Source organism: Natrix helvetica (genome assembly GCF_964273705.1).
Source record: "Natrix helvetica genome assembly, chromosome: 2".
In the NCBI taxonomy this organism is placed as follows: Eukaryota; Metazoa; Chordata; class Lepidosauria; order Squamata; family Natricidae; genus Natrix; species Natrix helvetica.
In genome coordinates this window covers 93,223,512-93,241,606 of record NC_138552.1, presented here as the reverse complement: position 1 = coordinate 93,241,606, position 18,095 = coordinate 93,223,512, and the positions used below count along the sequence as shown (strand labels likewise).

The following is an 18,095-nucleotide window of genomic DNA, read 5'->3' as shown; positions in this document are numbered from 1 at the left end:
CGCGCAATTTGGGCGTCCTCCTGGATGCCAAGCTGTCCATGGATGAACATGTGACAGCCGTGGCCAGGGGGGCGTTCCATCAGGTTCGCCTGGTGCGCCAATTGCGCCCCCTATTGGACCGGGACGCTCTACGCACAGTCACCCATGCGCTGGTGACGTCTCGCCTGGACTACTGTAACGCTCTCTACATGGGGCTTCCCTTGAAATGCACTCGGAGACTACAGTTGGTCCAGAATGCGGCCGCGCGGGTGATTATGGGGAGCACCAGGTACCCCCATGTGACATCACACCTGCGCGAGCTGCACTGGCTTCCTGTGGTCTATCGAGTGCGTTTCAAGGTTTTGATTACGATCTTTAAAGCGCTCCATGGCTCGGGACCTAGTTACCTGCGGGACCGTATTCTGCCCCATACATCCCTACGACCTATTCGCTCGCACAGAGAGGGACTTCTCCAGGTGCCGTCCACTAGACAATGCCATGGGGCGGCGCCTAGGAGCAGAGCCTTCTCTGTGGCGGGCCCAGCCCTGTGGAATGACCTCCCCCCGGATATTAGGACCACTACAGACCTCCGCTCCTTCCGTGTTAAGCTCAAGACCCACCTTTTTCAAATATCTGGCCTGGCCCAACCATAACTTCGTTACGCTCCTGAGGGGTTTTTAATTCAGCAATTTTATTTAGGGGATTTTAAACTGTGTTTTAACTGTGTTTTTAGCTGTGTTTATTGTCTTTCACTTGCAGGTCTACTCTCCTCCATGCACAAATGTGATTGTCCTTGTTTTTTCGTATGTATGTGTGTCCTATGTGTATTTTATCCTTGTGATTGTACGCCGCCCCGAGTCCTTCGGGAGAGGGTTGCGGCTAATCAAATAAAATTTGATTGATTGATTGATGTTCATCTACTGAAGCTGAATATGCTTGTGTTTCAGATGCTTGTAATTCTCTAACGTGGTTTGATGCTTTGATCACAGATATCTGGACACGTCCGATTCGACCAATCACCGTGATGGAAGATAATGTATCTGTGGTTTATATTTCTGAGTCACATTTCACAGGTTCTAGGTCCAGACACATTGACATTCGTTATCAAAACACAAAGCAATTAGTTAAGCAAGGTTTTGTTAAATTGCAATATGTTTCTACACATGATCAGATCGCAGACATGCTTAACAAACCACTCGCCGCAAATCAACACGAGTATCTGCGAAAGAAGATGTGCCTTAACTGATGATTTGATGACGTCAGCCCAGACTAGCAAAAGAAGGGTTGTCACGATGTTAAAAAGTTTGCTAGGCCTGAACTGAATGAATTGACACTCAAGAGTTAAACTAAGAAAGCTTTATTGCGCAGGTCATAAAACAAAAAAAGTTCTTATCTGAAAGTGATTTATTGCGCATGCGGTTACACATTCCAAAATTCCCTTCTTCTTTGTCCGGCTGCCAAGCAGACTTGGCAACTGAAGCTTTCATTATCAAAATGTAACCAATTAGTTATTTCTGTTTCATTTACTTTTATTATTTTATTATTAAAGTTTGTTTATTAATTAGAATATACTTGTCAAAGACTTTTATTTTATTTTTCTTAATATCTCAAAAGATATGCGGAAGGGAATCAGCCACGGTCCATTGATCTCAGATATCAGGCGTTTTTTCCCCTGACAATGTAGTTCTTAGGTTAATGGGCAGATAGGTCTATCTGCCACATTACTCCAGCTTCCTGGAATTGCTTCATAAGGTGAAACAATAGAGAAAAAATTTGAACAGGACTATTGCCCATTCTCCATAGAACGCTACAAACGAGAGGGGAGCAGGGATTAAGTTGGATCTTTTGTAGGTTGCAAATTAATGAAAGATTATTTACTTAATTAGACATCATTACATCTCTGCAAAAACCTTAAACCCCCAACACACTCTGGTCTCTTTTAAGCCTAATGTGTGTCTGTATCTAGATCTTGATTTATATGGATGTAATTAGTATTAATTCCAGCGTAGATGAATCTGTATTCCAGTGTAGATCAATATGTAAAATCATTTTCCAAATATGATTGAAACTGACTGACTGAAAACTGTTTAACTGTAGGAGGAACAGCAGAGCCTGGGGGAGGAGTCAAAAGAGGAATCAGCCTAGAGCTGTGATGGTGAACCTATGGCACGCGTGCCAGAGGCGGCCCGCAGAGCCCTCTCTGTGGGCACATGTGCCGTTGCCAGCTGTTCTTCTGGTTTCCGGACAGCTGGTCTTCGTGGGCTCTGGAGCACAGACGATAGCCTGATGACAGCCTGAAAAATGGTCAAAAACCAGGATGCTTTTGGAGCATTTGGGGGGTATTTTTCAGGGCATTTTTGCATGCCGCCAGCTCGTCTTAGTGGGCACCAGAGCTCCAGAATATGGACTAAAAACATCCTGTTTTTTACATTTTTCGGGCCATTTTCAGGTAGTTTTTTGGGCCAGAAAATGGCAAAAAAAGGCATGTGCACGCTGACCAGCTGGTCTTTGGGTGTCCGGCACTCTAGCACACACAGTTTGGGCACTTGGTGCCAAAAAGGTTTGGCCTCACTGGCCCAGAGTCTCTATGGTCTCAAAAGCGGTCTAAGTCCAACCCCTCTTGAATTCCATGAACTCTTATCTGACATCAAAAGAGTGCTAACTGTTAGTTCACCCGTTCATAGGTATGTGCAACGAATCAGTTTAATTAGAACTTATCATGCAGGCCTGGTCTGACATTAACCTAGTGTCAAAATAGTTTTAAAATAGCTGCGTCTAATATAAAATCTTCATTAAAACAATGACTATGGATTCTTAGTATGTTTCTTTAATACATGCCTAAATTCATTTTGCAACCCCTAACAAATCTCTGTCTTCAAAGTGAATTGATGTATATGTTTAATTCTAGCAAAGACTTCATGTAACTGTATGCCGAACAGAGCTAAAAAGGCATATTTATGAAGAAAAGGAAGGGACAGATAAAGGCTGTGGGAGCTTGGATTATACTTCCAATACTCAGATATTCTCCTATTATAATGTTTTCCATTATAAAGTAATGGAGTATAATCGACACTGATATATCAATGTTTCTGAGTATTTGAAGTTTTGATGACATAAGACTGGTGGCTAACAGAAGTTCTCAAAAGTACTGATGATCTTACTATTGGAGTGTTTTTACTATACATCATAGTATAATAATTTACTTATAAATAATATAGTTAAGCAAAGGCTTCTCCGATGATGTTAAACAATGATGTTAAGCAATGTTCAATAAACATATTAAAGGAAAAACCAGCAACCGTACTATTTCTAATTGTCAGTTGAATTTATAGAATTTCGGCATGTAAATGGAAATATCCTATCCCCCGCCCCTTTCTGTACAACTGGAGTTATAGATTCAAACAGAAAGAATAGGCGGCTTTGGACCAAGCCAGAAATGATGTTAATTGAGGAGATGGAATTAACATCATCATATTTTTCTTAGGATAAATCACATCTATGGGCAGGAATTGAACAGCATGAAGGGAATAAGTCGGTAAAATATATACAGATAGTCCTCGACTTACGATTGGTCACTTAGTGAGCATTTGAAGTTACAAGAGATCTCCCCAGGGGCACCGACAAAACAAAACCCAGTTCTGAAGTTCCTATGGCCACTCCCCCCCCCCCCCCAACACGGTCGTGTGATTGCATTTCAGGCACTTGGCAACTGATCCACATTTACAGCCATTTGCAGCATCCAATGGTCACATGACCATGTCTTACAACATTTTTGCTGAAAACTAGCATTTATTTCTGGTTTTCAGCAAAACTGGCCCGTAGTGAACCATTGGTTCATTTAGTTACTGCAGCGGTTGCTAAACAATCACTAAAAAAAAAAATTGTAGAATCGGAGTCATGTGGGTGACCTGTTTTATGATCATCACAACTTATGACCATGATGGTCTGGTTCGTAAGTCGAAGACTACCTTATGGTCGTAAATCAAGGACTACCTGTAAGCCCTTATTTCTGTTGTAATCTTGATCCTATTTATATCAAGAGGAAAGTCATTGCAGTATCATCTGGAGGGGTCTTCCTATGATATAGAAAAGATGGCTTCAGGGTGATCTTTATATGGATCAAAATGAGGAAAAGGTTCAGTTCTTCTCCCCACTGAAGTACTCACAGGGATTAGTCATAACCATCCAGCATGTGGAAATGCTACAGATTATTGTCATGAAAACCATATTTAGCAATAACAATAGCACTTGGGTTTATATACCACTCAGAGCTTTTACAGCCCTCTCTAAGCAGTTTCCAGAGTTAGCGTATTGCCCCCAACAATCTAGGTCCTCATTTTACCTACCTTAGAGGATAGAAGGCTGTGTAAACTTTGAGCCGGTGAGAATCGAACTACTTGCAGTTGGCCAAATTAGCCTGCATTACTGCCTTCTAATGACTGCGCCACCACTGCTCTCAACCATAATTTAGCTCAACCATTACTGGTTAGAGTTAAGCAAACCAAGCTTGCAGGAGACCTGAGTGAAGGAGACAAAAGTGAAGTTTTCACACTGATCAAGTTTGATCTTTTTTGCTAGTCTGGGAACAATCCCTCTTAGCGAGCGCAATCCCATCCTCTGTTCTTCATACCAAATATTTTCCGTAGCTACAGTGTTCTTCCGAGCAATGAGGCAGAAAGGAGATCTGGTTTCCATTAGAGACGGTGGACGATGGATATACATGTACTTGTATAAGAGGCAGTAGGGACACTGCCCCTGCAATTTGGCATGCTCGTGGCATATCTGGCTATGACATACTTGACTCAAGCCCATTCCTTTTTCTCGTTTCGCATTATCTGTCCGTGCAAAAAAAGGCCGATTCTGTGAATCCTTCAGGAGCTCAATGTCACCATACATTAAGTCAGCATGTTCCTGCAACGTTCTCATATTCAGGAACTGGCTGTTATATTTTACAACAGTGGACAGTAAAGCTAGTGGACATCCATCCCCAAAGCACCCAATCCTCCACATCTCTTCTTCACCGGAAAGGGAGGAGTAGACAATGTTGCGAGCGCGAGCGCCTGACATCCCAGCCTTGCTTAGCACCCTCAGCTTCTCCTTGAGTTTCTTGGTAGGTGAGTTGAAGCTTCCACTTGTGATGGAGAAACTGATGCCATCGTTCTTCAGTATCCAGTCTAATCCCCAATGGATGGCATGAAGCGATGTGGCCAGAAAATCAGAACCATCTGTTTTCTTCACCGTGGAATAGAAATCCTCCAGGGTTCATTGAGTTTCACTGCTGGAATCTGGGTCATAAGAATCGAGAAGATAGAAATTAAATTTCATGGGTTATTTCCTTCCCTATACTTTTGTTTGAGGTACTCATTTTGGATTGGATTGAAATTTCCACAAATATATTGTGCTTCTGACAAACAAGCCAGTTACTTGCTTCTCCTTCTCCTCCTCAACTTTGGGGCAAATCTAAGACTTTTCATTGTCTTAAGGAAAACATAATAAATTGAGCCCCAAATTTATGTTGCTAATTGACAAAGTGGTGAAGTCAATTTTGCCTCATTTTATGACTGTTCTGACCACATTTGTTAATTGAATCACTGCAGTTGTTAAATTAGTTACATGGCTGTTAAGTGAATCTGGATTCTCCATTGACTTTGCTTATTGCAAAAGATGATCACATGACACCAGGACACTGTAACCGTCATAAATGTGAGTCAGTTGTCAAGCATCCGAATGTAACTCACGTGACTACGGAGACACTGCAACAGTTATAAGTCTGAAAAATGACCACAAGTCAGTTTTTTCATTGCTATTGTAACTTCGAATGGCCGCTAAGCAAACTGTTGTAAGTTGAGGACTACCTGTAAAGGTATCATCTTTCATTTTGCAATGGTTACAGGAAATGTCTTTTGTTGCCATAATGGATGACATGCCAGCTATGTCACTCACATAAAAAACAAAGATATAGTCTCCGGTATTTGTTGATTCAAGTGGCTAGATTGTTGGGAGCAATATGCTGACTCTGTAAACTGCTGTAAAGCACTGGGAAGTGGTACATAAATCTTAAGTGCTATTACTATCTTGGTTTTTCCCCCCCCCCCTAAAATGGAGCCAGCTGTACTCCTACATTTGTAAGCCTATTGTATTCGTATTGGTACATATCCACTCAAATCTGAACTCAAGATAACATGTCTAGTAGTTCCTACAGACTGCTATTCCATTTTGTCTGCTTTTGCATTCTCAAACACCAAAAGTATGAGATTTGTAGCAAGCCATTACCAAGGTCTCACACTATGACTGATGGGCAGTTTTCAGTTTGATAGACAACCAAATACTCAGACCAATGGACCTTCTTAACCCCAACTATTATATATTTGATACATAGGATTCTTCTATTTTTCAACTACCATCGCTTTTGTTAACATAGTTTTTTTTATATTTAAATTGCTTCATTTTCTTTACTTAACTTACTTTTCTTCGTCTTACACCAAAATTCTCTTAATGTAATAACACTACAAATTCAATGTGATCGTTAAAAATAAAATAAAATCATTCATCAATAACAATGGCTTTAGTCATCTTTGTTCCACATGGCATTTTTTCCAGCTTCTTTGTAGTACACAGAGCACCAAAAAGGCACAAGGTATTAACTATCCATCTATGCATTAAATTGGCAATTTCTTTAGAATGTAATAATGGCAGGAATTGTATGAGAAGATCTTCAGCAGGACAAATGAGGAAGTTCATTCTCCTCTTTCTGTATCTCAGAAAAATTCTAAAGCTTGCAATGGTCTTTAAGGAAAATTCCCCTCTGTGCTTGTTTAAATATCATATTCAAGGAGGAATTTTATTTCCTGTCTGAGTCAGGAAGGATTATGCATCCTCTTGACACCTGCTGTAACCTGATAATTATTAGCTTATTGCATAAATATTATGTAACGGTGCAGCTGATGTTATTTGTTATTTTCACTGAATCACATGTCAGCTGTAAACTTGCAAGTGTACTTGATATCATATATTATGTGACTTGATTTGGAAAACACGCACACACACACAAATACATATCCACCACAGATATACATACATATTTGCATGAATTTTACATTGCGATGGTTGCCTGTCGCACATCCATTGCGGAAATCAATTTTCCCGCCTTTCTATTCAGATCATCTTACTGCTGCTATAAAACTCATAATTAAAAAGAAAATTCTAAACGGGTTACAATAAAGCTGGCAAAACCAGGAGGAAAGCTTAAATGACGCTGCCTTTGATACAGAGAAAGTTGCTAGGTACCTTTTCTTTGCGACCTCTTCATCGCAAGATTAATTTCAGCTATCTTCTCTCACATCTGCACGTCAGACTTTATTAAGCTGCAAGGAGACACGGGCTCAGTGCCAGACATATTGTGACAAAAGGAGCTAAGGGGAGTCGGAGAGCCAGATCTGAATAGCAGTAGTTTGAAACGTTGAAATCCTTTGGTAAGATTATTGGAACAAAACACACATTGGATGATTGGAACAAAACAAACATTTTGCAGAATGCTGACAGGTTCTGAGGCAACGTTTTTGATCAATCCTTTACATTTCTGAAATAGATCGGGGTTGATGTTTATCGCAATTTGGTTGCTATTTTGAGGACATCCAGTGATTTATTTCTAACGCATGTAGCATCATATGCCTCTTCATAATTATAAGAGAAATGCGTAGAGCTTAAAGCTTCATGCATGCCACTGTAGAAGAAGGCTGCTTTATTATAAATAGGTTTAACAGATGGTTCTATGCTGCTCAGAGTCATTTTCCATGAGATGGGCAGCCATATAAATTGGATAAATAAATAGGTTGTTTCCTGAAAAGTGTGAGAACTGCACACTCACTTCTGTGGCTGCACAGAAAGGTTTTGATTTTGCATCTGTCCAAGCAGCTCCCAAAAGTCCCCAACTCAAAACTGAAGGGACAGGAAGAAGAACACAAAAATATATTGTTATGTTATGTTATGTTATGTTATGTTATGTTATGTTAGGTTAGGTTAGGTTAGGTTAGGTTAGGTTAGGTTAGGTTAGGTTAGGTTAGAAGGTTATATTTAAAATCTATATTTATATTCATATACGGGTTATATTTTATAATATAGGAGAATACATAAAGGTCAGGATTGAACTCTAGAGTCCTTGGTACGCTTCAGCAGCCAACACCTAGATAAGCAGGGGTTAACACCAGATAAATAATCAAGCAGAAAATAGTACTCTAATGAAACCACACCAGCACCAATACTGTAAGACAAGCTACAGTATACTTCAACTCCCAGAATTCTTGAGGCAGCCATGCTGGCTCAGGAATCCTGGGAGTTAAAGTCCCCTAGTTATAAAGATCCATAGTTTCTCACCTCGAGTTTAGATGATTAAGATCACCACTTTAAATTGATCTCGGAAACACACTGGAAATGAATAAAGTTGGTATAAAGGTAAAGATTCCCCTTGCACATATGCGTTAGTAGTTCCCGACTCTAGGGGGAGGTGACCGACTCTAGGGGGAGGTGACCAGTTCCCGACTCTAGGGGGGGCGGTGCTCATCTCCGTTTCAAAGCCGAAGAGCCAGCGCTGTCCAAAGACATCTCCGTGGGTGTTAGATACTTATACCAACTACAGTGGTTTCCAGTGGTTTCCACCAAGGTCCTCTGTTCCGGCAGAAACAGAGGTTTAATCCTATTGGACGAAGGATCTGACAGCTCCCTATACTCAACCTTCGCTGGATTGTTCTCACTTGTTGCTGTTAATAAAGAACTGTTGTTACCGTTAGCCTGTGTGTGCCTCTCCATTACCCAATCTAACAGTGATCATGTGGTTGGCATGACTAAATGCCGAAGGTGCACGGAACACTGTTACCTTCCCCACAAAGTGGTCCCTATTTTTCTACTTGCATTTTTACGTGCTTTTGAACTGCTAGATTGGCAGAAGCTGCTAGATTGGCAGAAGCAAGTAAAAGGAGCTCACTCCGTTACACGGCGCTAGGGATTCAAACCCCTGAACTGCTGATCTTCTGATCGACAACCTCAGCATCTTAGCCACTGAGCCAACGCGTCCCCCTAAATGTTGGTATAACACTGGAATAATATTTTTATTATCTGACCTTAACCTAGCCATTCTGCCAAGAAAATCTTAAGATTCAGGTAATCTTAATCATGGGCCTCACCTTTGTAATCTCCATGTAATCTTTCAGGCCTTTTGTCATGCACCAATATCGCCACACATTCAGAGCGTACAAAGTTGCTTTAGCTGTATTTGCGCATGCAGCACTGATACAAAGGTACTTCAGGTCATCGTAAAAATTGAAGATGGGGAATTTATTCCGCTTTGTTGAATAGGCTGAAAAACAAGAGAAAATGCAGCATAAAATTCATGCCCTTACTTCAGTGATCGGTCTAATTCAGTGGTGGGTTTCAAAAATTTTTAGAACCTCTTTTGTAGGTGTGGCCTGCTTTGTGGGAGTGGCTTGCCAGCCATGTGACTAGGTGGGAGTGGCTTGGCAGTCATATGACTGGGTGGGCATGGCCCACTTGTAAAATGTGGTGAAACTCACTTAACAACGCTCTTGTTTAGCAACCAAAATGTTGTCTCAGAAACTCTGGCATTTGAAGCATGCAAGTCTTAAAGCTGTCAAGTTACAAGACCCTTGCACCCCTAACCCTTTAGAAAAAAAAAACAGGGGTGTTCAAACTTTACAGCTTTAAGACTTTAAGGTTTAGATAGGACTCTTAGAGGTGGGCGGGGCGATTGGTGAGCCAGCCAATCAGTGAGCAGCGGGTGGGGCAAACATGGTGCGGACGGGCGAGGGAGGGAGCTGGAACTGGTTCTAAACGGCACAGTAGATTTGTGGAACCTTTTCTATAGAAGAGGTTAGAACTGGCAGGAACCTACCCCTGATCTAATTACACCTGTTCTGACAAGAATAAAAGACATGCTTATAATTTAGGAGTAATCAAGCCCCAGGTGAAATCAATAATAAACAAAGTAGCAAGCAAGCAAATAAACAAAACTCCTGTTAATTTTAAAGGAGCAGATTTGCATCCTCCAGGAGCCAAAGCAGGAATCTCACCCTCAATTAAAGAAACATTTAATATATTAGTGCAGGTCATATTAAGATTGTCATAGTGACGAGATGTAAAATTCCAGGCATGATCATCCTTACAGGTGAAATAACATGCTAATTCATTGCATCGCAGCCTGAAGGCAGGGGATGGAACCTATAACATTGTAATGGCGAACCTATGGCACGTGTACATGCAGAGCCCTCTCTGCTAGCATGCGCACCGTCGCCCCAGGTCAGACATCTGTGGCGTTTCTTTCGTGAGCTTCTGTTTCCCTGCAAATGACGAAACAGAAGCTCACAAAAGAAAAAGATCTTACCTCTTGCTGCGCTTCCAGTGTTGGGATGCCCCACCTCCCACTAGCCAGCTGGTCTTCGGGTCTCTGCTGTGCATGCACACACATGTTTGTGCATGCATGCACATGTTTGTGCATGTTTATGCATGTCAGCACATGCACGCTCATGTATGTGCATGTGCATGTCAGCACATGTGTGCAGATGTCAGTGTATGTGCACATGCATGTCAGCACATACACATGTTTGTGCACGCTCACAGACCTTTCAGTTTGGGCATGTGTGCGCATGCAGTTTGGGCACTGAGTGTCTAAAAGGTTCGCTATCACTGCTATAACCAAACTAAAAATATGTTGGCTATTTATTTTTAACATTTAATATTTGTCTTACTCAAACATCAATACAGCAATGTACTGTAAAGTATGGTAGATCAGGTCATTAAAAGCAGAAGAAAGCAATGACACAAACCAAGAGAACTTTATTGCCAAGAAAAATGCATTGACATCTACCCACGCAGTTGATAGAGCTGAGCTTAGCTTGAGGGAAAATTTACCGTTATCTTTTTGTATTAAAAAGCTGGATGAAAATATATTTTTAAAAATATGTCTGTAAACCATGGGTCAATGTATCAGATATAATTTCCTGCCAACTATATCCATGTGCACATATCTATTTTTTCCCTATTTCAGAGAGGAACCCTCCCTCCAAGGGTTAGTGAACCTACAATGTTTAGTGAGGGACATTAATGTTGCTAGGTAATTCATTCTGTAGGACAAGTTGATGGCAACACTAGGAGAAACAAGCCGCAGGTCTCATTGTAACTTGATAAAGGCAAATTGTGCAGAATCAACTTGACTTCTCTAATTTAGCAATGAAATGTCTGCAAAGTTCAGAGATCACCATAGGGTTCCCTAGAGCGCTTCAAAAACTGGACCAAATGGGGGACAAAAAGGGAAGGGTCATTCTTCCCTCATAATTCCTACTTTCTGGACTGATTTTCAGTATGTCGAAATCTCAACTACAAGCAAGCTGACATTTAAACATGCTCAAATTCCATGACTACAAGTGTCTGATCTTTGGCTCACCATCACAATGGAGGGGGGGGGGGATGTTTAAAAAATAATAAAAGAAAGTAATATTGCAATGTGCAGATAAGACTGGAAAGTAATGTTGCATCCAGCAAAGGTATCTGTTTCAAACAAGAAAGTCCCTTGATGTGTATTCTACTTGCAACACTAATTCTATTGTATATGTGTTGTTATATTCTGTCACCTTTTAGCTAAGGAGGTACTTCTCTAGCTATGCCAAGAATACTTAGGGAAAGCAGCTTATTGTGTTGCATTGTTCATTAAGCATGCTTTATGCATTCCCAGAGTGAGTGTTGGAAGCAGAAGAAGTCTTTAGGAATGTCACACATACCTACTATGCATTTGGGTAACAAATCCACAAGAATCTCTTACTGATATCAGTGTGGTTAAAATGAAGCATGCTTGTCAATAACTCCCCCTCCCCGACTTGACCTCCCAAGAAAGCTGGGTTCATCCTAGATTCAAACAGATTTTTTTGAAATGCCAGGCTAAAGTAACATAATGTGGAAAGTTGCTTTCTTGCAGGGGTAGCATTCAGCCAGTTCTGACAGGTTCTGGAGAACCGGTAGCGGAAATTTTGACTAGTTCGGAGAACCAGCAAATCGGCTGGCCCCGCCCCTGTTGCCTCCCAGCCTCCCAGCTGATCTTTTGTTGCCCTGAACAGGACAACAGGAGCTGGAAAGCAGGTTGGTGGGGTGGGGAGGGAATGGGGATGTTGCAATATCCTTCCCCTGCCACGCCCACAGTACCGGTAGTAAAAAAAATTGAATCCCACACTGCTTTCTTGGTCAGTAGAGGGAGAGCAACTAAGAGGGTATTGCTTGAATTGCTTGAACTGCAGGATGTCAGTCTTTCTATCTCATGATCAAGGCAGCATTTCAAGGGTCTTTGTCATTTAAAAAATAATAATTAAGAATGTATTCTTGGTTTTTATCAAAAATTCTCATAAAATCATCAGTACACTGGAGACTACAAAAAGCCAGTGGCAACAGAAGATGAATGTGTCTTGCTTTTATTACTCAATGAATTATTACAAGGTTAGCTGAGAGACAGAGAGAGAGCAAAAAGCATACTTTATGTAGCAGTCTACCAACCAACATTGGCACATTCATTCATTCATTCAATTTCTATAGTCTCCCATCTCACTCAACGACTCTGGGCAGCTTGCAATTTTTTTAAAAAAATATCAAAATATTAAAAACATTCAAAAACAATAAAAATATCCAAAATAAATATGCGGTATATAGCAGCCAAGATATTTGGCCAGTTAGCAATATAGAAGGGTCCACAGCCAATTTTACAGTTTGTCATTCTTTTGAACCGAGTGCTTGCTTGGTTGATGAAGGATCCCAAGACATCTTGATATGTCAACAATTGCCAATTTTAAGTTTAAGTTTTATGCAATATTGCGTGAAATGGAGACTTAATATTGGAGGGTCTCCTACCACTCGTTGAAAACTCCAGTATTAAAATTGAAGGTTGGAATGTCATTGATTTTGCCTGACCTTTCATTCTCACTTTTGGCCCTGCTTATCCAGTCATCTTTCGATTCCAAATTTATGAAGGAGACAACTAAGCACCCTCTATAGTTTATTCTACTCTTCTGTCTTTTTCACAAAGGTTATTTAAAGGGCTTTCAATTACGTATCCAGGTAAAATGAATACAAATAATTTTTAAAAGAGAGTAGAGATCTTGAAAGTGATTCTTAGAGCCCAGGTGAGCAAATTCATCATGTGCACAGTTTACGTGTCATTAGTCAGCCCTGCTATACTGAGATATATGTGTATTTCTGGTGAAATTATAATGAGAATAATTTCTGTATTTGAATCTATAAACATAAATCAAGCTATACACGTTTTATGCAAATCTGTGTCCCTTTAAAAAAAATGAATTACATAGCAAGGAATCATAGCTATAAATGAATTGGCCCAGCATCTTCTAGTGAATATTACAATGAAACAAATGAGATAACAAGAAAAAAATAAGACAAGAACAGTACGGTTCATAAAGGTAAGTGCAAAATAAAATCTAGACATAGGATATATTCAGTGGCTTCTACTAATAATGGCAACAACTGCACAATTCACAACTTTCCTAGATATTTCCATAAATTAATCTTGCAACAGCTGATCTATAATTGCTGGTTGGGATTGATTTGAAAATTTGCTGACAATGGCACTAGGAACTTAAGGTGTCGGATATAAGATAAAGGGATGTTTAATAGCATGAATCACAGATACAGCTTCAATATTTAAATGCAAAAGAAGTCTTGCTAAGAGATATTATTGTAATTTTCTATTATCACCATTGAGGGCAAGTTATTGATTCATGAATGTAAATGTCTTTCTATGTGGAGTGTGAAGAATATTGTGAAAATATTTGCCATAACTGATAAACATTGTTATGTTTATTAGATACAGTGGTACTTTGATACTCAACTGCTTTGAAACGCATCAAATTTGATACTCAATGCATTTTGACTGGAAAATTTTGTCCTAGTACTCTTTGTTTGTTTGGTACTCAATATACAAGCTAAAACTTGTCAATGTTGTGACCCACTATATAATTCCTTCTCTGAAAAAAATTGTTGGTACTCATTGCATCTTCTGGAACCAGTTAATATTGAATACCAAAATACCACTGTATTTATCATATCTAGCAAACATGAAACTTTGGAGATTGCAAAATCTTATTTGTTTGTTTATTCGTGATCGAAGCATCACATATTGTACAACATAAAATTTAAAATGCAAAATACAAGATTAAAATAAGTACAAATTAAACAAATCTCTGATTTGGGCAAGGCATTAAAGAAGACAAAAGCATGAAGAGATAAAATGTAAATGGATGTTAAAGGTTTTTTTTAAAAAAAAACACTATGTTCTAAAATGTTATTAATTTGCTTGTGGAGTGAAGTGCGTTGACAGAAATCTGATTATATTTTGCCTTACATTTTTTTTAATGTACTTATTAAATTGGAGGTTCCTGAGATAAGTTCTGAGTGTAACGCAAAACCGTCACAGCACATGGCAAAATTTAAAAGCCAGTCTAGTAATATCATTTTCAGAACTCTATAGTTCTGAATGGCCTTGGTATTTCTTTGTATTTTGATAAGAAAGAAAAAATGCAGAGACATCTCAGTTAAACTGAGTATCCGATGCAAAAGGAACTTCCTTCTGTTGCATCATGGAAGCCTGCAACAAACTATTTATCTTGTTATGGTCTGTAAACCCCCCCCCCCCCAGACCACCTTACTGGAGAGATGAACAGCATATAAATTTAACAAATAAATAAATCATATCAAATTTCTTCTGGTTTTTTTTTCTGCTCTATGCCATAGGTTGGCTCAAAATATATCAAGGGTATATTTCCCTTATTATAATTGTTGCAGCTCCCCCCCCCCCACACACTTTACAGTCTGTCAAAGATTCTACTGCAGTGTTATTAACCGTGTCTGCTTAGGATTCTTTAATTTTCTCAATATTTCATCTCGTTCACTATTTGGCAGTGCTTCAGAGGAGTTAATCACCCCTGCTTCCTGACCTTCATACATAATTTTTCTCTGGTGGTTATCTCAGGTGTTCATTTAAACTACTCTTTGTCAAGGGCAGGGCTGATGTCTCTGCAATGATTTGATCCAACATTTTACTTTTGTGGCTGAAAGGAATCGCTTCCGTTTGAATGTGAAAGTTGAAAAGCCAGCAGATTTTGTGCTCCGTAATATGATTTGGAAAATAATACCCAAGGATGGTTCCTTTTTGAGTGGGGTTCCAGCCATTCTGGAATGTCAACAGAATTCTCCATTTCAACAGGTAATCAAGAAGTTGATCCTGATCCTGAGAATTTGACTTGGAGGAAGAATTATGTCTCTGCCAGTATTCCAATAATTCTTATTTGTAATAATCTGTAGAGAGGCCTTGTTGCTTTGAAGGGTCTTGTTCTTGATTTCCCTCTATCTTTTTTTTTTTTACTTCACAACAATAAAGATTCTCTACATCACAGTTCCCCAACGTTTCAGGGTTGGTGGCCCGGAGCAGGTGGGGAAGGGAAGAAAGAGGGGGTGATTTTGTGGGAGGGGCAAGCACATGTGTGCCAGTGGGGCCGTGAGCTCCCACAAGCTTGTGTGAGAGGGGTTGTGTGTGAGCGCAGAGGCATGCATTCCAGCTGTCCCCTCATGCGGCCCAGTGGCAATTAGCCTGCAGCCCAGTAGTAAGCCGCAAACCACAGATCGGTGACCCTTGCTCTATGTGGTATATATTCCTCTCTCTGGTATACTTATAGAACTTGGAATTTAAGTGTTTGTCTAGGCCAGGTTTAGCCTGCTTCTTGTTACCATCAATATTTTGTGCTTCCTCAATAATTTCTAGAGTTATATAGGGTATTTAGGAGAAAATATCTTGGAAAGTTTTTTTTAAGGCATCCACATTGTTGTTTACTATTGTTATATATACAGAAATGGGAAATACAGTACTTTCCGTGGACCTTGCCTAGGTATAAAATCCACGACCCGCTCCTTTGTGATGCTTTCATCATGAATCTCCTTTGCAGAAATTGGAATTGCGGGAGTGCGGGTAGAGGCCGGGAGTGGCTGCACTGAGTCTCAAGGGGAGGAATTGTAATATCATTTTGATACAGTAGTGCAGTCCACATTTACCTAAATGGAGGAAGAAAGTTCTAGCAGTTATGGTTTCTCAATTTTCATTTGTGAGTCTGATTTTAAAGTATTTTATCAGTTCAAGATGCAAAGATGGATTGTTTTACTTCTATCTTTAATATGATTTAGCATTGCTAAGACATCATTTTTGTTCATTTTGATGGCTTTGCATGGACCATTGTTCCTAGTTTATTCTATGATGCTTCTTTCTTTTCCCTATTAGGGAAAAGAATAATATACAGAGACTATTACTTCAAATCAATAGAACATTCAGATACTTTTTGTGATGCATTTCTCTCTCGCTCTCTCTTTGCTTCCTTCCTTTCTTCCTTTTTCTTTCTTTCCTTTCTTTCTCTTTCTCCTTCCTTCTTTCCTTCCATCTATCCATCCATCATTCCATTTTGCAATAGAAGTGGTCTCCCAATGTATTAAAACATTAAATGAGCTCTTAAGAGACTTCTCTATGGATTAATTATCTTTTATCAACTACTTTCTACTCAGAAGTATTAGATTTTTATCCCACGCTTTTCTCCAAGGTGTCCAAGCAGTATGTAAATATTTCCTGCCTTTATCCAAGTTCATCTAAAAGGCTTTATATCTGACAGGAGATTAGAATCCAGTTTATCTTGACATCTAATACTAATACTTCAGGCAAATTGGGATCCCTGGGAAAGGTAAAAAAAAGTCAAGCTGGTAGCTGCAATTGCAGAGATCAAAGATCCCTCCCACATTTTCCCATCAGTCATATGTGAAGCACATGTAAAAAGAAATGGGCCTTTGATTGCATAGTTGCTACCCGATCTTGATGTTTTTGACTCCTCTTAGTGATTCTATACTGCCAGAGTCTCCAAACTTGGCAACTTTAAGACTTGGGGGGGGGGGCGAAGTCACGACGACACGATGTGTGGTCTCAATGCTCTGAGATCGCAATCGATACTTTTGCCACTGGGGGGGTCCAAACGGATCTAAACTGTCCAGTAGAGACGGTGAACAGGAAGAATATGTCTTGCTGAACTCGGAGATATCGCAAAATCCCCGAAAGAAGCAAGAGAAATTTCTTCAAGCCGGTGACAAAAAATCCAGCCAAGGCTGATGAAGTTGGGGCGGCCCCAAAATGGAAGGAATGGAAAGTGAAAGTGTTTCCAGCTGGTGAGGAATCTTCATTGTTTTAAAAGAGAGATTGCCTATAAAAACCTAAAAATTGATTTAAATTGAAGAATAGAAGAATCAAGTGGCGAAATTAATCTTGCAACAGTTCTGGACAGTGGTTATCCCATTTTTTAATATGCTATCTTCATGGATGAAACCTTTACAAGCTTTTTAAAATGGACGGATTAAGTCTTCTGTTTTTATCTTTTTTTTCTGTGACTCTCGGTGATTTATAAACCAAAGCTTTCCTCTTTCATCGCTGTGAGTATTATTATTTAATTTATTAATTCATTTAAAGACTGGACCTCTTTTTCTAATTTGAAATATAAAACAAGATATAAAAAAAGAAATATTTTAAAAGTGCTACGTGCCGGGAGGTTTTGTTGATTGGAGCTTGTGTATTCAAGTGGAACTTTTCCCTTTCTTCGCAGTTTGTTTTGACAGCTCATTACAGTGAAATAGGGGTAAGCCAAATGTTCCTTTGAAGCATGTTTTCAACCAGAGAAGAGAGGAAAAAAACGGCTTTTGTGAATCCATGTTTTAACTTAAAAAAACCTTCCAAGCAAGAGCTCTTTGTTTAAGATGGCAGAGTGTCAGGAAAATGGAGAGATTGTAAGCCTGCAGACAATATTTTCAGAATTATTAAAATTAACAAATACATATGAGAGGATTGAACAAAAACTGGAACTTTTGGAACAGTTAACAGAAAGACGTGATCGAAAATTTGATGATGCTCACCAAATGCAAAATGAGGGGATTAAAATTCACAAAAATGAAGTGGAAAATGAATATAAAGCGATTAAACTTGCTGACATTTATGGTAATTGGTTTGTTTTTGAAAATGCAAAGAATGGAAT

General features: G+C 39.6%; 1 protein-coding gene across 1 annotated transcript in view; it reads right to left on the bottom strand.

Moving 5' to 3' along the window:
* Positions 1-2,444: 2,444 nt before the first annotated feature.
* KIAA1958 overlaps positions 2,445-18,095 on the bottom strand; it is a 101,649-nt gene continuing 85,998 nt past the window's right edge. Inside the window, 3 exon segments of the mRNA XM_081940916.1 lie at positions 2,445-5,240; positions 5,243-5,264; positions 9,159-9,331. Coding sequence (XP_081797042.1) covers positions 4,459-5,240; positions 5,243-5,264; positions 9,159-9,331 — 977 coding nt within the window. The 3' untranslated portion in view covers positions 2,445-4,458.